The sequence below is a fragment of the Bos indicus x Bos taurus genome, chromosome 23 (genome assembly GCF_003369695.1).
Source record: "Bos indicus x Bos taurus breed Angus x Brahman F1 hybrid chromosome 23, Bos_hybrid_MaternalHap_v2.0, whole genome shotgun sequence".
Taxonomy (NCBI): Eukaryota; Metazoa; Chordata; class Mammalia; order Artiodactyla; family Bovidae; genus Bos; species Bos indicus x Bos taurus.
In genome coordinates, this window is record NC_040098.1 from 40,678,442 (window position 1) to 40,700,734 (window position 22,293).

Here is a 22,293-nt window from a genome sequence, read left to right on the forward strand (position 1 = left end):
ATCTTTTTACGAGTATGCGATATAGGGAGAACAGATACATGTACAGACATGGCTGAGTCCCTTTGCTGTTTACCTGAAACTGTCACAACATTGTTAATTGACTATACCCCAATACAAAATAAAAAGTTTGAATTTAAAAACAAACAAACAAAAAAGAATATGCTGTACAGGAAATTCCCAGCAGTTAGGGTTCTATGCTTTTACCTCCAAGGACCTGGGTTCAATCCCTGGTCGGGCAACTGAGACCCCACAAGCCGTCATGTGTGGCCAAAATAAAAAGAATATGCTGTATACTGAGAAAGGCTTAAAACAGGTCAATTAATTCGGAAAGAAAATGTTATCCAGAGAAAAGTGTTTCCAGACTTGTGTTGGGATCAGAGGGAAAAAGAAACCTCAGCCTCTGTACCTCTCCTGGGTTCTATGTATGCCGGCTACATCTGGAGTCCCCGAGCAGGGCTTTCCGGGCTGGTCCATGGCAGGTGAGGGGAAGGATGCTTGGAGTTGCTCTCTGGCACATCTGTGTGTTGTTCTGTGGCTTCTGAGAAGGCCTGGTGAGCAGTAGGGGTGCTGTGTCATGGCCAGTCGCATCACCTGTGTGTTGGCGTGGAACTCCCTCCTCAGCCACTTGGGATATGTGTGTTTCCACACACCATTGACCAGCAAGTAGAAATAAGAATTAAACATCTTATTCAGTGTCTTTTAGCCAAAGCCCTAGACTATGATTTTGTAAAAAAAAAAATCGTGTGTTTTCCAGTTTTCTTTCTCTGAAAAAAGGTTCATACACACCAAGTTCAGTTCAGTCGCTCAGTCGTGTCCGACTCTTTGTGACCCCATGAATCGCGGCATGCCAGGCCTCCCTGTCCATCACCAACTCCCAGAGTTCACTCAGACTCACGTCCATCGAGTCAGTGATGCCATCCAGCCATCTCATCCTCTGTCGTCTCCTTCTCCTCCTGCCCCCAATCCCTCCCAGCATCAGAGTCTTTTCCAGTGAGTCAGCTCTTCACATGAGGTGGCCAAAGTACTGGAGTTTCAGCTTCAGCATCATTCCTTCCAAAGAAATCCCAGCGCTGATCTCCTTCAGAATGGACTGGTTGGATCTCCTTGCAGTCCAGGGTACTCTCAAGAGTCTTCTCCAACACCACAGTTCAAAAACATCAATTCTTTGGCGCTCAGCCTTCTTCACAGTCCAACTCTCACATCCATACATGACCACAGGAAAAACCATAGCCTTGACTAGACGGACCTTTGTTGGCAAAGTAATGTCTCTGCTTTTGAATATGCTATCTAGGTTGGTCATAACTTTCCTTCCAAGGAGTAAGCGTCTTTTAATTTCATGGCTGCAGTCACCATCTGCAGTGATTTTGGAGCCCCAAAAAATAAAGTCTGACACTGTTTCCCCATCTATTTGCCATGAAGTGATGGGACCGGATGCCATGATCTTTGTTTTCTGAATGTTGAGCTTTAAGCCAACTTTTTCACTCTCCACTTTCACTTTCATCAAGAGGCTTTTGAGTTCCTCTTCACTTTCTGCCATAAGGGTGGTGTCATCTGCATATCTGAGGTTATTTTAGGGCCCTGTAAATGGATGGTGAGGACCCTGTCCTTTCTTTTTGACACCTAGAGCCTAAATAGAAAATATATATATATATCACTGTTTGAGAAATATATATATATAAAATTCTGAGAGAACTTCTCTAGCCCTTAAATGTAAAATTTTTTAAAACTTTCTCAAAAAACATTACTATATTATTTACAATTTTTCTTCCAGAGGCTCTAAGGCTGTATCAGAAGTTCTCATCCTTTGGAGTTTATCAGTTTTCACTGTGGGAGAGGTCTTGCCCAGCCATGGTCTGTCTTTGTGTAAGAAGGGTTTTTTTTTGGAGTCCATTTTCCACTGGCCTTTCAGGTGATGCATTTCAGGGACTCTTATGTCAGGACTCTATGAAGAAAAGTATTCTTCTTTGAAAAAAGAAATGAATTTTAGAATTTTACATCAGCAAAGAACAGTCTTTTTTAAACATCTGTTCTTTAGCAGAGTACTAATTCTGAGGAAAACATTGGAGGTAAGAGTATAATTTATTACTAAGTTTGTTTCCTACCCCAGATAATTAACTCTGGTCTGAGTTCAAAACCCGGCTCTGTTGCTTTGCTTATTAGCTGTGCCATCTTGGGTTGGCCACTTAACTTTTCTGAGCTCCAGTTGTCTCCTCTTTAAAATGGGAATGCTGCCCACCCCTAGCTTTGTTGCAAGGCTTTCGTGAGATGATGCATGAAAAGCATATAGGGCCTCTACCCTGAGACATAAGCCAACAGATAGTAGAATTATTATTGCTGTTGTGGTCATCATTTTTATTAAAACAGCTCACCTATACTGTGTATATCTAGTGATTTTTAAAATTACTTTTACTCTGTTTTGTATTCTTTCATTCTTTTTTAAGTTAAAGTACTGTTTCCCCACCCCCCCTTCTCATATAGAAAACTAGTAAAATATGAATGCTTATTTCACAAATTGATAGGGTCTTCTGGTCTAGTCAGTCAGTATCCATCATCAGGTGATGTGAAGATTCCTCTTAATTTCCTTCTCTTAGTCCAGAAATTAAAATGAGAGTCAATTTGTAGAAATAGGACACTGCGCTGAATAATAGGCAAGTGTGTAAATCGCAGGCTAGTCTGAGAATACAAGTAAATCTCCTAGGTCTTATGTACTTCAAGGAAATATTTACTGTTATGGTAAATTTCTTCGTTTATCATCCAGATTGTCTAACATACTGTTTCCCCATTATGGCCTCCTCACTTACATGTGTCATAGTTTTCTCTTTTGTACGCATGGTCTGTGCTTTCCTTAAACTTTGTGCACTGCATCCAGGTCATTGGCCGTTACCAAGCTAATGTCCCGGGACAGCCAATTAACTCTTTAGGATTGAGTCCTACCTACACCATAACCACCGCTAGTCATAGTCAGGGCCCCTTTAAACAAGATCTATTAGTATTTCTAATACTTGTTCACCCACATGTATGTTGGTCATCTCTCAATCTGCAAAAGCAAAAAAGCAGAAGTAGACTTTTGTTTTTGTAAGTGAATTGCTTTCTTGGCTATTAACACCTGAGAAATTGGCAGACCATATACTCAATTCATATTTTCAAACAGATGCTGTAATCTGTAGGTTTCCTCCCACATTAGAGAAATTCAGGAGAAACAAATTTTTAGCCACATCAGAACTATAAACACTTTGTCAATGGTAACTATAAACCCTTTGTCAACTAAAACCAACACTAAATGCACCTAAAAAGTGACGACATAAAATCAAAATCTTGTGTGGCTCTGTCTTTGAAATCACCTTAGATTTCATTGAGTCTTTCTTCTCGGTGGATAGAATACCATCCCTTTTTCCTCTACCCTCTTCTTTTTGTAGTTGAGCCACCTTTCTACACATCAGGGCGAGCTCATCAAATTGAAGAACGTAATAGTAGATGTGAGGAATGTTTCCATACAACGTGTTTAATCTGAAATGTTAAGAAAAAGGAAATGGAGAGAATTCCACCTGAAAAAGGAAATGGAGAGCATTCCACCTGACTGGGCCCGGCCGGCCGCTCCCAGACAAGAGCACTGAAAGGCTCCATCTGGGGGAGGAGACGGTCCTCGTTAGAAGCCTCGCTGGGGGTGGGGGGCGCTGCCGGTCTGAGCCACCGCTGAAGAGCCCCTTGCCTTGTCTCTTGGCTTGCCAGACCCAGTTCAGAACGTGGTGCAGGTCTTGGAGAAACAGTACCTGGAAGAAAAGCGAAGCGCCCTCGAGGAGCAGCGACTCATGTACGAGCGGGAGCTGGAGCAGCTCCGCCAGCAGCTGTCCCCGGAGAGGCAGCCCCAGATCAGCGGCCCCGACCGCCTGGCCTACAGCAGCCAGACGGCGCAGCAGAAGGTGACCCAGTGGGCCGAGGAGAGGTAGGAAGGGGACCCGGGGGCCTGGCGCAAGGCCTCGGGGCCTCAGGGGAGGCCATTGTAAGGCACGTCAACGGGGGACAAACCTAGCAAAGAGGGAAATCTTACTTCCATGTCTGAATTGTTAGCGGTTGCCTTGTCTTTCAAGGAAGGTTCCCCTGGAGAAGGAAATGGCACCCCACTCCAGTCTTCTTGCCTGGAAAATCCCATGGATGGAGGAGCCCGGCAGGCTACAGTCCATGGGGTCCGAAAGAGTCGGACATGACTGAGAGACTTCACTTTTTCACTTTCAAGTATGTTTACTGTGACGTCAGTTGTTAAAGATTACACCTGCCCTCTTACCCTTCAGTGAAAATGGTGCCAAGTTAGAATATCACTGTTTCGTTTTGAAGTAAAGACAATTGAATAGTTCTAAAGCATAAAAGCAGGCTTCCCTGGTGTCTTTGACGGTAAAGAATCCGCCTGCAATGCAGAAGACGCGGGTTTGATCCCTGGGTCCAGAAGATCCTCTGGAGAAGGAAATGGCAACCCACTCCAGTATTCTTGCCTGAGAAATCCATGGACAGAGGAGCCTGGCGGGCTACAGTCCATGGGGTCCCAAAGAATTGGACATGACTGAGCGACTTTCACTCACTCAAAGCATAAAAAGCGTTTCTTGTTCTTTTATTTCTCTTACTTTGGAGTCAATTTAAATGCAGTTTTAATGTTAAGAAATCTGTGAATTTTTTAAATTTACAACTTTAAAATATTTGTATCAGAACTGAGGCAGTAGTGGAGGAAATGGTAACAACAGTAAAGATAGTAAATTGTTACAAAGCTCTGTTGTGTTCTTGCCACAGTCTAGGAATGGTGCTTTTTTATGATCCCAACAGCACCAAGTCATGGGAAATATTATTTCAATCAATCGAAATACCCTTTCAGTCATGCATTCAGTAAATGTAAAGGCCAGGCTTTGTTGACAGTCCATTAATAACTCCTCTGTTGTAATAATAATAGCACTGGACATTTCTTAAGCATTTATTGCGTGTCGACACTCCATGCCGCAGAAAATCCGAGTGTAACTTTGCAGTTGGTCCTTGATATCTACATTCCACATCCACAGATTCAACCAACCGTGGATCATAAAGAAAAAATTCCACATCTAAGCAGACCTGTGCAGTTCAAACCCATGTTGTTCAAGGGTCAGCTCTACTCTTTCTTTCATTCAGTGGGTAATTTTTGCATATTCTATGATGGGCCATGTACTTGGCCAGGAATTAGGTGTAGTGACAAGCAAAAAAAAAAGACATGGTCCCTGCCCTAGGGGCGCTTACAGCTTCATAGGGGAGATGGATGTTATTAGTCAAATAATTATACAAATAAGTGAAAAACTGAAACTATGACAAAGACTGAAAGTGAAAGTCACTCAGTCGTGTCCAGCTCTTTGTGACCCCATGGAATAGACCGTGGAATTCTCCAGGCCAGAATACTGAAGTGGGTAGCTGTTCCCTTCTCCAGGGGATCTTCCCAACCCAGGGATCAAATCCAGGTCTCCCGCATTGCAGGTAGATTCTTTACCAGCTGAGCCACCAGGGAAGCCCAAGAATACTGGAGTGGGTAGCCTATCCCATCTCCAGTGGATCTTCCCGTCCCAGGAATCGAACCGAGGTCTCCCGCATTGCAGGCGGATTCTTTACCAGCTGAGCTACATGACAAAGACTACTGAGGCAAAAGATGTGGCTCTGGGAAAACATGGAATAGGGTTTGGATCTAGTCAGGATGTTGCTGCTGCTGTGTCACTTCAGTCGTGTCCGACTCTGTGACTCCATAGACGGCAGCCCACCAGGCTCCGCCATCCCTGGGATTCTCCAGGCAAGAACACTGGAGTGGATTGCCATTTCCTTCTCCAATGCATGAAAGTGAAAAGGGAAAGTGAAGTCGCTCAGTCGTGTCCGACTCTTAGTGACCCCACAGACTGCAGCCTACCAGGCTCCTCCATCCATGGGATTTTCCAGGCAAGAGTACTGGAGTGGGGTGCCATTGCCTCCTCAGTCAGGATGTTAGAGACATATTTATCAAGAAGCACTCATTTAGAGTTGAAAAGCAAACTGCTGCTGCCCCGAAAGTACCTACTTCTCACATCTACCAAATGAAGAAATCACATAAAACACTTCTCCTTATGCTAGAGCTCCTCTACTACAAAGCTTACAAAAGTCATAATGATTTCTTTTTCCTAAAGGAATGCTTTATGGGCTTTTATTTTGCATTTTCATATCAAAATCTATTCTTTGTCAAATATTATATGATTTAAAACATGGTTTGAAGTTAAGTTACCCGCACCTTTGCTCCTCATCCCTGGTTACCAGTGGATAGCCCATGGAACCCTGGTGGGAAGAGGGGAGGATAAGAGGTGAGTTGCCAAAAATAGGTTGACAGATAATTGTCTGAGAGGAGATTCTTACTACTTTCTAATAATATGACTCACTTGGAAAACGGGATTGCAGTTTTCCTCCAGATGCTCTCATTTCCTTCTCTGTTGCTCACAGGGACGAACTCTTTCGCCAAAGTCTGGCAAAACTTCGGGAGCAGCTGGTGAAAGCCAACACCCTGGTGAGAGAGGCAAACTTCTTAGCCGAGGAGATGAGCAAGCTCACCGACTACCAGGTGACTCTGCAGATCCCTGCTGCGAACCTCAGTGCCAACAGGAAGGTAAGAATGCTCTCAAAGAGGAGGAGGGCAAGAGGCACAGCAGTAGCTTCTGAGAGGTAGAACATCACCCTGACATCCGCAGAACATCTGTGAAGAGACCCTGACGTGAGCCGGAGGGTTTGTTCTTTTAAAGACCCCGTCTAGAAACCTCTTTGGGTATATATGATCAGAATATGAGAATCTGGAGGGCTGAAAGAGTTGCTAGTTTAAATGCTTTCTTTAACACATTGCAACTTGGGAATTCCCTGGTGGTCCAGTGGTTAGGACTCTGCACTTGCACTGCTGTGGTCCAGGGTCCACGCCCTAGTTGGGAAACTAAGATCCCACAAGCTACGAGCTGCAGCCAGAAATAAATAAGAAAACACTGAAACCAGAAATGGATATAACTAACTCCTCTTGCTTTTCTCTCTCATATAAATGCCTCCTGAAAATGGGGGATGTGTAAATATCTTATAATAGTACAATTCTGAGAGAGAGACAAGAAAGGAAAACTCCTATGATCCTTGTTTTATATACACAGAAGGATTCTTTGCAGCCACTTGGAAGTTTCCATCAGTAAACTTCAAGATTTTTTTCTTTAGGGAGAAACCTTGAAAAGTAATTTTTTCTCCATTCATTTTTCCCTCCGACAAGTGAGTGAGAAATGAGTCAGAGGGTATCTCATCAGCCTTCTTGCATTTCAGTCTTTTGACCAAGTAGTTCTCCTTTGCGAAATTTACTGTAAATCCATACTTACAGAAGTGTTTGTAAAGGTTTATGTGCTTTAGTACAAGGATGCTTATCATAGTTACCTTTGTAACAGCAAACATTTGAAACAGCCATGATGTTGGGCAGTAGACTAATTAGTCAAATGAGTGATACATCCCCATAACAGATCACTTTGTTGCTATTAAACATTATGTTTCTGAAGAATATTTAACCACACAAAAAGGTTAACTGTGGAGAAAGAATTGGGATGGGAAATTTGTATTTTTGCTTGGTTCTAAGTGTGATTAAAAATAAAACGTGCATGCACGTCCCTACAAAGAAGATTGAAAATAAACTAGAATATTCCGTATATGGTAGATTTCATCTTTCTTTGTACACATTATGTGTCTTTTTTAAACTTTGTACTTGGTGATAACGCACATTGCTTCAGCAGTCCAAAAACGTTGTAACGAGATTTGCTGTGTTTGTTTTTTTGTTTTTGTTTTCTATATTCTACAGAGAGGAGCAATAGTGAGTGAGCCAGCTATTCAAGTGAGGAGGAAAGGAAAGAGCACCCAAGTGTGGACCATTGAGAAGCTGGAGAATAAATTAATTGATATGAGAGACCTTTATCAAGAATGGAAAGAAAAGATTCCTGAGGTAAAAGGGACAAAATGTCAAGGAGTTTGGTTGCATTAAAAGGACAGAATATGAGTAACTTAACCATCAGAACTGGAGAAGGCAATGGCACCCCACTCCAGTACTCTTGCCTGGAAAATCCCGTGGACGGAGGAGCCTGTAGGCTGCAGTCCATGGGGTTGCTAAGAGTCAGGCACGACTAAGCGACTTCACTTTCACTTTTCACTTTCATGCATTGGAGAAGGAAATGGCAACCCACTCCACTGTTCTTGTCTGGAGAATTTCACAGACGGGGGAACCTGGGGGCTATAGTCCACGGGGTCACAGAGAGTCAGACACAACTGAGTGACTAACACACAGTTGTCAGAACACACACATGTGCATCACTGAATATCTGCAGTGATGCTGGGGACATTTATATTAGAAATGTAAAGTGAAATCAGTTGGATGGGTCATAAAATATGTGATCCTCACACAGATAGGAACTACGTGAAGAGAACACCTAGCACCTTCTGCATCTTTAGTACATTTCAAGTGAAATGAAGTGGAACAAAGTGAATTTGTGCTGTTTTGTCAGTGGTGTTAAAAATCAGCTTAGATGGGTCAGCATGGGTTTTGTGTTCATTAGCATATGCTCATGCTGTCCTAGCGGTATTCATGGCTGGGTACATGCTAAGAATAATTTTAGAGAGCGTGGTCCATTGTTCGTACACTAGTAATGGAAAAAAGGACTCAACGAAGGAAATGAAGAAGAGCTCAGGGAGTAGAACCATGTGGGGTAGGGTGTGCCAGGGAAGACGGGGAGGGTTGGGGTGGGGTGTGTGGTAGGTAGGGCTATAACTGATAGAAGGGCTTTCCAGCCTTTTCATCAGTTATCGCCCTAACAAGCCCCTCCCGTGTGCTAGTTTTGATTTATTTGTATGACATGATTCTGATTTTACTTTTAACCAATGTGGATAAATGCTTTCTTTTTGAAACATTTCAAAATTGCTGGTTTTAAATAGTATTAGATTGATGTTTTCTTTTCCTACTCACCCCCTACCCCCAATCCCCCAACCTGTCCTGCCACTCAGGCAAAGCGACTCTGCGGGAAACGAGGTGACCCTTTCTATGAAGCCCAAGAGAATCACAACCTGATTGGCGTGGCGAATGTGTTCCTGGAGTGTCTCTTCTGTGATGTGAAGCTTCAATATGCAGTTCCTATCATCAGCCAGCAGGGGGAGGTAAGGACAAGCCAGGCTGGGAGAAAATGACCATGGCCCAAGTGTGGGTTTTGTTGTTTTCACTCGATTTAAGTTATGTTCTTGATTTACATCCAGAAACTAGGGTGAAGCCTCAGGATCACGTTCTTTTTTCCCTACTAATATGAATAGGAACTATCAACATTAATTCATGGCTTTAAAAGATTATTAGAACATGTTTTTTGTTTGTGGTTCACAGGATTTTCTTTGTTTTAATCAAGTTAGAAATCTTTTGGAAACCAGATTCGGCTCTGTGCCCCCCATTGATTTCTCTTTTAATCTCTTACCTCCATAATACCCTTTAGCTCCTTCCTGGCCCCTAAGTGGTCTTTACAAAATATAAAAGTTAAAGTGAAAGTCGCTCAGTCATGTCCAGCTCTTTGCGACCCCATGGACTGTATAGACTGCCAGGCTTCTCTGTCCATGGAATTCTCCAGACTAGAATACTGGAGTGGGTAGCCGTTCCCTTCTCCAGGGCATCTTCCCAACCCAGGGACTGAACCCAGGTCTCCTGCATTGCAGGCAGATTCTTTACCATCTGAGCCACAAGGGAAGCCCTTATAAGATGTAACTTGAGGGGATTATTTTGAAATCTGAAATATTCAAAGCAAACAAGCTTAACCATCCCATTGTTACCACCTCTTAAAAAAAAATGCCTCTCGTATATCAGTTATTTCATTATATTGGCCTTATGTCAGCCTGAAACATTTCAGAAAATGTTCAAGTTCAAACATTTTTTTTTATTACCCAGTTCATCAACGAATGTCTTCATTTTAAATTTAGTAGCATCAATATTTCATGATGCTACTAAATTTAAAAGTAATTTGTTCTTAAATAACATGCAAATTTGGAAATACTAAGTTGTTTTTCATGATTCTTTTTTTTTAAGTTACATTTTTATTTTACTTTTAAAATTTGTTTTTAATTGGAGGATAATTGTACAATATTGTATTGGTTTCTACCATACATCGACATGAATCAGCTTTAGGTAAACATATGTCCCCTCCCTCTTGAACCTTCCTCCCACCCCATCCCACCCCTCTAAGTTGTCACAGAGCACCAGTTTGAGCTCTCTGCATCATATAGCAAATTCCCTCTGACTATGTAGTTTACATATGGTTCATGGTGGTTCTTAGAGCAGGCTGAGTATAGGGCTCCACTCTGCCTGAAGTGAACCCAGAAAATAAACCCTAGGTTCCCAGCTGTGATGTGTAAATACATGTCTCATATTCCCACATGTGTAACCCCCCCTGTGAACACTATGGTGTGGGAGACTAGTGAGCTAACTTACTTTTTCCCATGTTAAAAATGGGCACAACTCCAATTTCAAAGAGACCTAGTAGCTGAGTCCCTAGTCAGGGTTACTTAAGCTAGCTAGGGTCCATGGTGGGCTTTGAGTGTTCCATTGATACCCCTAAAATTTTACTAAAAATGTATTAGGTTCTCAAAAAACATTAGGAGTAAAAAGCTTAAGAAGTACCATCTTCTAACTGATTTCTCATATTTCCTTTATTCCCTTTCTCGTATTCCTTCCTCCACATTTGTCTCACATGTCAAATGCCATCAACTAATTTTTCACAGGGCCTGGGTGCCAGGGCCGGTGGCTCTGCAGAAGGTGCTCTGAGCTATCTTTGAGAATGAGCCTCACTGTTTAAGATGACAGCAGCACCCCCAGCGCGTGTATCCCTTTCACAACTTGTCGTTACAGCCTTAAAGTGCGGTATCCAAGATAAACCTGATTGATTACCGCCCTCCAAGTCTGCGAAGGTTGGGGTCATTCCTCCTGTTAATTTCAGTTCTGTGCCACAAGTTACAGGAGAGACGCTGCTAAACTCTCAATGATGCAGAGAACCACTAAGATATTCTGGAGACCTAAAACCCCACCCACCCACCCCTTTTTTTTAGAAAAACCATCTTAAAGGAACTGTTTCCTTATAACTTAGTGGCTTTGTAATTGTCCTCCCTCCTGGAGTAGGTCTCACCCCTGACCCTGCTTCTGGCCACCGTGTGAGGTCTGTTCACATTCTCTGCTCCCAAGAGAATAGAGGCTGTATGAGCCCAGTGGCCTGACTGGTTTGCTGTTGTAAACGCAGTGCTTAGTCCTTCCCTGGCATCCTAGTCACTTCTCCGTAAATATTTGTCGAGTGGATACATTCATCTTGTGACAACCCACACATACCTCTGTTAGAGCAGTTAATCTATACTGTTGTTCCTGGGTTTTTAATTCGCTGTCTCCTCTTTTGACTGTGAACATCCAGATAGCAGAGCCTGTGTCTTTATCTTGGTGTTCCCCACGATGCCAGGTATTTGATCAGATGAGTATGTGAATGAATATATATGAGTGATATGAATAAATAATAATATGAATGAATATGAATAAGGGAAATAGATGACACCAAGTAGCATGTGTTGGCTGCCTTTGTGCTGTTCATGAACTGTCCTGTAGAAGAAGGGTAAGAATGAAGATGATTCCAGGAGGCAGATTTCGCTCCAAGTAAAGCCCGGTGATTACAGAGCAGGTGATGGAGTGGACTAGCTCTGGAAGTTTCCTGTTGCTGGAGGCGGCCTGGTAGTCCCAGTGGAGCTGCTCACTTGGGTTATGGTTGCACGCTTTCCGTCTCAGGTTGGTTTTGTCCACAGGCTGCCTTTTAACCCCACGGTGCTCTGGCTCCTTGGCCCAGGTTGCAGGGCGTCTCCACGTGGAAGTGATGCGAGTGACAGGCGCTGTCCCGGAGCGCATGGCGGAGGACGACTCCTCGGAGAACTCCAGTGAAAGCGGAAGTCTTGAAGTCGTAGACAGCACCGGGGAAATCATTCACCGAGTCAAGAAGCTGACATGCCGGGTGAGAGGGCGGGGCTGCGGAGGCTCGGATGAGTGACCTTTTCCATTCAAAACAATTTGATGGAACATCTTGGGCATTTTTCATATAACATGAGTGAGTGAGTGAGTGAAAATCGCTCGGTCGTGTCCGACTCTTTGCGACCCATGGACTATACAGCCCATGGCATTCTCTAGGCCAGAATCCTGGAATGGGTAGCCTTTCCCTTCTTCAGGGGATCTTCCCAACCTAGGAATTGAACCCAGGTCTCCCACATTGCAGGCGGATTCTTTACCAGCTGAGCCACCAGGGAAGCCTGGAAATACTGGAGTGGGTAGCCTATCCCTTCTCCAGCGGATCTTCCTGACCCAGGAATCGAACTGGGGCCTCCTGCATTGCAGGCAGATTCTTTCCCAACTGAGCTATGAGGGAAGCCCCTGCATAAAACATGGCACAAGTTAAACTTTCTGACAGCAAACATGGTGATGGATAGTACTTTTTCCAGAAGTACAGCACACTTTATGATGGCAGTTGTGTGAAGTTTTGAAAGTTTCTATGTATGTGAGCTGCAAGGAGTGTATATTGTTTAGTGCTTCATGCTTTTCTAGTAAAGGTTGCAGCTGTATCTGAAACTCGGTCATTAGGAAAGTTTGAGAACGATGTGTGCATTTGTCGCTGTGCTCATATACTGTAGTTACAAAACTGTGGTACAGATTTCATTACAGATGCTCTTGTATGCATGTGTACTCAGTCATGTCCGACTCTTTTCGACCCCATGGACTGTGGCCCATCAGGCTCCTCTGTCCATGGAATCTCCCAGGCAAGAATATTTCAGATGTCAAATGGATGCCTGATTTATTTCATCCCTGTGAAAAGCATGCATAGTTTGTTCTCTTTATGTGAGTTATATTTGTGGTTGGTTTGTTTTTTCCTCTTCAGGTAAAAATTAAAGAAGCAACTGGGCTGCCCTTAAACCTCTCAAATTTCGTCTTCTGTCAATACACGTTCTGGGACCAGTGTGAGCCCACGGTGGCCGCCCCTGTCGTGGATCCTGAGGTGCCTTCCCCACAGTCCAAGGACGCCCAGTACACCGTGACCTTCTCCCACTGTCAGGTACAAATGCCATTCCAAAATGAACTACTTGGGAGGCTGCCGGCCGGGACTCAGTTCAGAAGTCTACTTGTAACTTAGAGGTTTTCCCCATTATGAAACATAACACGTTTATTAGGCTTTTTAACCTCCAAGTGTACTTTATTTTTTACATACAGTTCCACTATATATATTACAATTATATTCCATGGACAATTTGTAATAGATTCTCGAGATTACTTTTTTTTCAAATTTGTGTCCGTTTTTTCTGGTTCTACACTTAGAAAACACATCCATATCACCACTTGTAAAATTTCACATATGTAAAGTCTATTAAGTCATTATTTTTCGTGTGTGCCTTTTTTAGTATATTTATTTAATTGAAGGATAATTGCTTTACAGAATTTTGTAGTTTTCTGTCACACCTCAGCAGGAATCAACCACAGGTGTACATATGTCCCCTCCCTCTTGAACTTCGCTCCCATCTCCCTCCCCATCCCACCCCTCTAGGTTGATACAGAGCCCCTGTTTGAGTACCCTGAGACCTACAGCAATTCCTACTCTCTATTTTACATATGGTAGTGTAAGTTTCCATGTTACTCTACCCATATGTTTCACCCTCTTCTCCCCTCTCCCCGTGTCCATAAGTCTGTTCTCTATGTCTGTTTCTCCATTGCTGCCCTGTAAATAAATTCATCAGTTGTCAAGTCATTATTTTTATGAAAACAAGTAGCCCACTTTTTTTAAGCTGTGTTTACCAAGTCTATTTGTTAATTCTTTATTAATCTTTTGTTGTTGTTTTCTGAATATTCTTTTAAATATTCCTCATATTTCTTTACAGCCAAAAAGTTGCTCCTTTAGAAGGGTGAAACCTGGATTTAAGATACATCCTAGTTAAAAACTGGCTTAATAAGTACTAGTATCAGAGGCCTTGGACTCACTATGTGACCTGGAGTTTTTTTTCACCCCTAAAATGTGCAGTTTGTCCTAATTGGTCATTACATTTATTTTCATTTTAAAATTCTGGCTCTATCTTCAAATATTCCGATCCCAAAGAAAGGCAAATGCCAAAGAATGTTCAAACTACCACACAATTGCACTCATCTCATATTCTAGCAAAGTAATGCTCAAAATTCTCCAAGCTAGGCTTCAACAGTACCTGAACAGAGAACTTCCAGATGTTCAAGCTGGCTTTAGAAAAGGCAGAGGAGCCAGAGATCAAATTGCCAACATCCGCTGGATCATAGAAAAAGCAAGAGAATTCGAGAAAAACATCTGTTTTATTGACTATGCCAAAGCCTTTGACTGTGTGGATCACAACAAATTGTGGAAAATTCCTCCAGAGACGGGAATACCAGACCACCTGACCTGCCTCCTGAGAAATCTGTATGCAGGTCAAGAAATAACAGTTAGAACCAGAAATGAAACAACGGACTGGTTCCAAATTGGGAAAGGAGTACCTCAAGGCTGTATATTGTCACCCTGCTTATTTAACTTATATGGAGAGTACATCATGTGAAATGCTGGGCTGGATGAAACACAAGCTAGAATCAAGATTGCTGGGAGAAATACAATAATCTCAGACATGCAAATGACACCACCCTTATGGCAGAAAGCAAAAAGGAACTCCTCTTGAAAGTGAAAGAGGAGAGTGAAAAAGCTGGCTTAAAACTCAACAATCAAAAAACGAAGATCATGGCTTCTGGTCCCATCACTTCATGGCAAATAGATGCGGAAACAATGGAAACAGTGACAGACTTTATTTTCTTGGGCTCCAAAATCACTGCAGATGGTGACTGCAGCCTTGAAATTAAAAGATATTTGCTCCTTGGGAGAAAAGCTATGACCAACCTAGATAGGATATTAAAAAGCAGAGACATTACTTTGCTGACAAAGGCCCATCTAGTTAAGCTATGGTTTTTCCAGTAGTCATGTATGAATGTGAGAGTTGGACCATAAAGCTGAGTGATGAAAAATTGATACTTTTGAACTGTGGTGTTGGAGAAGACTCTTGAGAGTCCCTTGGACTGTAGGGAGATCAAACCAGTCAATCCTGAAGGAAATCAGTCCTGAATATTCATTGGAAGGACTGATGCTGAAGCTCCAATACTTTGGCTAACTGATGGGAAGATCTGACTCATTAGAAAAGACCTTGATGCTGGGAAAGATTGAAGGCAGGAGGAGAAGGGGACAACAGAGGATGAGATGGTTGGATGGCATCAGCAACTTGATGGACATGAGTTTGAGTCAGCTCTGGGAGTTGGTGGACAGGGAAGCCTGGCATGCTGCAGTCCATGGGGTTGCAAAGAGTCATACAAGACTGAGCAACTGAACTGCACTGGTCTCCAAATAAAATAAAAAGTTAGGTAGTATAATGTTAAACCAATTCAGCACAGCACAGCCCTTCCATTTCCTTCCCTTTCCTGCTAATGGGAAGGAAATGAAAGTGGTTCCTTGCCTGCTGCTTTGTTCTGGGTGATTTGCTCTACTGCTCCGTCCATTCAGTGTCTATCTCTTCACTCATCTCTTTGTGAAAAATTGGAGTGGGCGGGGCCTCCCTGGTGGCTCAGTGGTAAAGAACCCACCTGCCAGTGTAGGAGACACGGGTTCAATCCCTGAGCCAGGAAGATCCCACATGCCGAGGAGCAACTAAGCCAGTGCGCCAGAACTACTGAGCCTGTGTTCCGGAATGTGGGAGCCACAACTACAGAAGCTTGTGCACTCTAGAACCTGTGCTCTACAGCAAGAAGAACCACCACAGTGAGAAGCCCGAGCGCTGACATAAATAAACAAACATTTCTTGAAAAGTTGGAGTGGGAGCGTTTAAGAGCAAGAGTGCAGATTGGTGGAGATAATCATATAAAATTTAATTCTGTTTTTAGTCTCCTAAGCCATAGCAAGGAACAATCATAAATTCCTTTTTTTTTTTGCTGTGCTGATTGGTCTGTTCCAGCTGAAAGTCGGAGTGGTCTGGGGAAAAGAGACCGAACCACAAGGAAGGGAGGATAGGTTCAGCTCTGCAACAGCAAGCCGTGTAATATGGGGCGGCTACTTTCCTCAGTGTCCTCTTGTATTAAAGAAAGGAACTCAATTCAGTTATCTCGGGTATCCCTTCCCATCTAATATGCTGGTTTCTTTGCCATTTTCTGTCCAGCAGCAGCAGTGATGGGTTTAAGGTTGGGATCAAGCTTACATACTCTAAAGTGAAAGGTAACAAGGAAATTTCACAGATTCCTTTCTGCATAATTCCTGTCCTGTTCCCTTTCCCTACTTATCCCAGGATTACGTGGTCAACGTAACGGAAGAATTCCTGGAGTTCATTTCAGATGGAGCACTGGCCATCGAAGTGTGGGGCCACCGGTGTACCGGGAACGGCAGCTCCATCTGGGAAGTCGATTCCCTTCATGCTAAGACGAGAACGCTGCATGACAGGTGTGTGCTTGGCTGAGGGCTTCAGGCGCGGGGTCAAGGCTTGCGCTTGGACAGCGGTTGAGAATTAGGACTCTGTGAGCCTATTTCCTGCTTTGTGAAATGGGAATAATGAAAGGAACTACCAGGTTTTGGGAAAATTCAAAAGGCAAAGGAACATCATTTCAACGAGGCTGAAACATCTGGGTACCTACTTGGGAAAAAACAACCTTGATCTTAATTCACATGATTCCACAAAACTTAATTGGAGATGGAGCACGACTTTAAATGTAAAAGATAAAACTATATAGCTTATAGAAGAAAACAGGAGGGTATCTTCTTTTAAAGTTGATTCTTTGCCTCTCCCATGACCCAGCAATCGTCCTTCTAGGTATTTACCCAAGAAAAATGAAAATGTAAGTCCATAAGCAGCCTGGTACATAAATGTTTATGGCAGTTCTATTCATAATGTCCCCCAAACTGTAAACAACCCAGATGTCCTTCAGTGTGAGAATGATGAACTGTGTTAGTAGTTGCACAATAGAATATTACTCAACAAAAAAAAGGAAAAGGACTGTGTCCCACTCTTACCCATTTGGACGAATTTCACAAACATTGTACTGAATCAGAGAAGCCAGAGCTAGAGGAGCACACTACTGCATGATTCCATTTATATGAAGTTCTTGAGCAGATAAAACGAATCTGAGGTTATACAGCTAGTGCGAATGGTGTGGGAATTGAGTGGGAAGGGGCCTGAGCAAGCCTGCCGTGGTCATGGCCAGACAAGGGGCACAGATGCGTGCATTTGTCACGACTCATACAGCTCTACACTTGAGAGCTAGACAGTTCACTGTGTCATACCTCAATCAAATAAAAAGAACCTATACCATACGAGGTTGTTCTGAGAGCTAAATAGGAAAATAACCTGTGATACACATAGCTCAGTGCCTTACACATAATAAATGCTCAGTGACTAGGGGCTTCTTCCTATTGCTAATAATGTCTTTGGTTAATAATGTCATGGATGTGACTTTCCTGAGGGTCCGGTGGTTAAGAATCCATCTTCCAGTGCAGAGGATATGGATTCAATCCAGAGTCGGGGAAGTAAGACTCCACCATGTTGAGAGGCGACTAAGCCCATGAGCCACAAGTAGAGACCCTGTGCAACTACTGAGCCCAGGTGCTGCAACTAAGGAGCTTCCCAGGTGGTGCCCTGGTAAAGAATTCAGCTGCCAATGCAGCAGGTGCAGGTTTGATCCCTGGGTCAGGAAGATCCCCTGGAAGAGGAAATGGCAACATACTCCAGTATTCTTGCCAGGATCATCCCATGGGCAGAGGAGACTGGCAGCCAATACAATCCACGGGGTTGCAAAGAGTTGGACGCGACTGAGCACACACGCATGCTGCAGCTAAGACCCAACAAAGTCAAATAAATAAGAATAAATAAATGTTAAAAGAATAATGACTTGGTTGTTTGCTGGGACGTGTTTCTGCAGGTGGAATGAAGTTACTCGCAGAATAGAGATGTGGATCTCCATCCTGGAGCTGAACGAGCTGGGGGAGTACGCCGCCGTGGAGCTTCACCAGGCCAAGGACGTCAACACAGGCGGCGTCCTTCAGCTCAGACAGGTACTCGGTCTGCCTCAGCTTGCTTCATGCTTTCTCCCTGTCCCCTTCTCACAGTTTCTGGAGCACTCTAGTTCTTTGCCTGTCTGTTCCCTCATTCTTCCCCCTTTCCTTTATCCTCTTCGCCTGTCCCTCCCGGTTCCCATTCCTGGCACCCATTTCCACATCCCACCCCCGCCTCTGCAGGGTCATTCCCGGAGAGTCCAAGTCACAGTGAAGCCTGTCCAGCATTCCGGGACACTGCCACTCATGGTTGAAGCCATTTTGTCCATCTCCATCGGCTGCATCACTGCCAGGTCAACCAAGCTCCAGAGAGGGCTGGACAGTTACCAGGTGAGACCAACAGGTTTGAAGCAGAGTTTAACAAAGATTGGTTAATACAGAACTAAGGTAGTCCTCTTTAGGAATATAACCAAGCTCTTTGTATCTGTAACCATGTATCTGTCCCACCCCCACCCCATTCATATGTCCATCCGTTGCCTTTTTACTAGGTTTAAAATACCATATTGGCTTAGTGCTGCGTAGTAATAATTTTATTTATAAAAACACATTGACGTTATTGTGCTTGTTTATTTTAGGCAGGTTTTATTTTACATCAGGCCCAAATTATGTTGGGTATGTGACATTGCTGGCTTTGGCCTGATTCCACTTTTATTAATATAAAATTGCCCCCAGATGCTGTCATAATTAACAAGCTCTCTGAAAGCTTTCCTTTTTTTTAAATTGAACGTTGTCTTCATGATCGTTTATGTTCATTAAATCTCCTTTTGCTAAATCTTGTTTTTTTTTTTTTTTTAATTAAAAGGTGGAACCATCTAAGAGTTCATCACATTTGCCAATCACAATAAACTTTGAGATCAGGGACTTGTCCCCAGGGGCCTGAAAGAACTCACGTGCTTCACTGAGTCCCTGGCTTGCTATCAATTATAATTAGAGAAAAGCTTCCCCGATGGCTCAGTGGTAAAGAATCCACCTGCCAATGCAGAAGACCCGGGTTCCATCCCTGGTTGGGGAAGATCCCCTGGAGAAGGAAATGGCAATCCACTCCAGTATTCTTGCCTAGAGAATTCCATGGACAGAGGAGCCTGGCAGGCTGCAGTCCATGGGGTCGTAAAGTCAGACACGACTTAGCAACTCAACAACAGCAACTTAGAGACTTGGAAGAATCAGATCGTTGAATCCTGGTTCCCTCACTGCCACAGGTGAAGGCAACATGCTCCGTGTCATGATGGGGAGAAAAAGTTTCTCTATAGAGTCTGGGCAGAAGCCCAGACTATCCTGAGAATGATTCATCTTCCCGCAGTTTCCTTTTGGCTTCTTCCTGAAAGCTAAAAAGGACACTGACTTGGACTGTTCGGCCAAAAGGAAGGCACAACTTTGTGAGTTGTGAGTTTCAGCCCAGGCCAAAACTGCCTCAGACTCAAAGCCTGGGAAGAGTGTAAATGGAGCTGTGAGGCTGGAGTCTATTGTTTCTGGGAGGCTTCTCCACCAGACTTTTCCCTGTGTGTGAAGTAGATGTTATTAATAGGCTCTCCCTCGCTTGGCCATTAACTTTGAGGGCAGCTACAGGACCTGGTAGAAAGAGCTCAGACTTGGAGTGAGGATACCTAGTTTTGTTTGATTTAACCGAGTCATTTAAACTTTGAGTTTTGGGACTTCCCTGGTGGTTGACTGGTTAAGAATCTGCCTTACAACGCAGGGGACACGGGTTTTGGTCCCTGGTCGGTGAACCAAGATCCCACATGCCTTCGTTCTGCAACGGAAGATCCCATATGATGCAACCAAGATCCCACGTGCTACAACTAAGACCCAATGCAGCCGAATAGATAAATATTAAAAAAAAAAATATATATATATATATATATTTTTTGAGTTCCCTTTTCTTTTCCTCCAAAACTATGATAATTCTCTGAGGTCCCTTTCTGCCATAAGATTTTGTGGCTTAATGAATCTCTGATCTTAGATAAAACCTTGAATCTGTGTGTCCTGAACCATGACTACAGACATGGATCATTAACTGATGGATATTGTTAACTGATTGATTATTCTCATTTGAGGAACACTGTGAAAGTGAAAGTCGGCTCAGTCGTGTCTGACTATTTGCGACCCCACGGACTGTACAGTCCATGAAATTCTCCAGGCCAGAATACTGGAGTGGGTAGCCTTTCCCTTCTCCAGGGGATCTTCCCAACCCAGGGATCAAACCCAGGTCTCCCGAATTGCAGGCAGATTCTTTACTAGCTGAGCCACAAGGGGAGCCCAAAGGGACACTATAAGGGTTGATTATTTGCACTTTTTAGAGCAGCTATACCCCTTGAGTTAAAACCTCAAAGAATATAGTACCTGCCATGCAAATTTAAGCCGTGACAGTTTTAAAGCTTTTGTTTTTCTTTGCACCATGCTTCAGGTCATGTCCAGTACTGTTTTTGTTGGTGGAATAAGACATTAGAATTATTTTGATGTGATAGCTGGAGCCAGTCCAGAAAAAGCTGATTTCACAATAGTTCTACATCATGAAAGCTCAAGCTGGTTTTCAGCGAATAAAAGTATCTCCTTGGTCTAAGAAATAATGATAAATTAGGGCTGTTTGTACTTTATTCATTAGTATGGGGAATTAATTCGAGGAAAGTTATTTCAGTATTGCGCTTGCATTTAATAAGTTAGTTATCCAAATGAAAATGATGGTTACTAAACTAAAGCTGAAGTTTATTTTAAAGTCTACACAGAGAATAATTTTAACAGTATTTTTTAAAGCACTTTTGAAAAGCAGTATATTTTGAAGTATACTTCAATATGAAAACAGTGTAATCATATTTTTTAAAGTGCTTGGAAAAAATAGTCTTTTATATGACCAGGCCACTCCACTTCCTTTTTAACATTAACCCTCTAATAACCCCAGAAAAATGAAAGAAGGATGTTTCATTTTAAGTAGAACCTGCTTCCATAGAGATGGATATTCTCTACAAATGGGGATTTCTTTATTTTTGTTTCTTTCTCTATTTTTTGGCCTCGTAGCTTCTGGGATGTTAGTTCCCTGACCCAAGATCAAACCCAGGCCCTCAGCAGTGAGAGCCCAAGAGTCCCAACCACTGAACCACCAGCGAATTCCTTTTCTCTCCTTATTCTTGTTTCTAAGGAAAATCGTCTCAACTAAAACCCTTTTATTTTCAACACAATCATTTTGTTTGGCAAATGTTTTTGCCAAAAATGCTTATTTTATGTAGTTATTGTAAAGTGTTGTCATGGGTCTAGACAGTTTTGGGTTTTCTCACCTGACTGATACATGAATACTGGTCTGTCCTACAGTGGTGGATGATAGAGCTGTGTATCCAAAATCGTGGGCTGTGCTCTTACCATGAGTGAGTAACAGTTGCTCACTCCTGTCCAACTCTTTGCGACCCCGTGGACTGTAGCCTGCCAGGCTCCTCTGTCCATGGAATTCTCCAGACAAGAACACTGGAGTGGGTTGCCATTTCCTTCTCCAGGGGATCTTCCCCACCTGGGATCCAACCTGGGTCTCCTGCATTGCAGGCAGATTCTTTATACCATCTGAGCCACCAGGGTAGCCCCACGTAGTCATAAACTCTTACTGTAGCAGTTTAGTATACAGAATCTCTCCAGTCTTCCCTTGGTATCCAGGGGCATTGATTCCAGAACCCTGCTTTGGATATGAGAGTCCGAGAATGCTCAAGTCTCTTACATAAAATGGCCCGGTACATTCCGCCCTCTGTATGAGGAAGCTTCTGTGGTTGGTTGAATCTACAGATGGGGGACTTGTGGATACAGAGCACTGACTGTACGTGGAGTCTTAGCTTCCCAGTGGTTTTTCCCCTGGGATCATGTCACAGTAACTGAGGTGTGGTGCCAGGTCAAGGGCACAGACCTGGCCTCAGTCCTGACCCCTGCCACTCTCCGTGTGAGCCTTGGGTTCAATCATTTCATCCTTCAGGCCTCAGCTGCCTCACAGCTAAAACCAAGAGACTGAGCAAGAAACTCTCCAAAGTCCTTTCTAACTTTGCCCACTCTAAATCTCAATTGACAGCTCACCCAGAAACTAATAGCAACTTTGCATAACAGTGGGGTAAGTCTTGACCCAGTGGGGTTGGTTCCTCTCCCCAGCTAAGAGAATCTAAGACCGTTCCTATTTTTAAATGAC

At 43.3% G+C, this 22,293-nt stretch overlaps 1 protein-coding gene across 10 annotated transcripts in view; it reads left to right on the top strand.

Moving 5' to 3' along the window:
* Window positions 1–22,293, top strand: part of KIF13A (kinesin family member 13A) — a 202,790-nt gene that overhangs the window by 152,488 nt on the left and 28,009 nt on the right. For all 10 annotated transcript variants that reach the window (XM_027525256.1, XM_027525247.1, XM_027525249.1 and 7 more), the window contains 9 exons: window positions 3,730–3,943; window positions 6,466–6,628; window positions 7,835–7,975; window positions 9,028–9,177; window positions 11,877–12,038; window positions 12,954–13,127; window positions 16,384–16,535; window positions 18,008–18,140; window positions 18,324–18,470. In XM_027525256.1, the coding sequence (XP_027381057.1) occupies window positions 3,730–3,943; window positions 6,466–6,628; window positions 7,835–7,975; window positions 9,028–9,177; window positions 11,877–12,038; window positions 12,954–13,127; window positions 16,384–16,535; window positions 18,008–18,140; window positions 18,324–18,470 (1,436 nt within the window). The remainder of the gene's footprint in view (window positions 1–3,729; window positions 3,944–6,465; window positions 6,629–7,834; window positions 7,976–9,027; window positions 9,178–11,876; window positions 12,039–12,953; window positions 13,128–16,383; window positions 16,536–18,007; window positions 18,141–18,323; window positions 18,471–22,293) is intronic.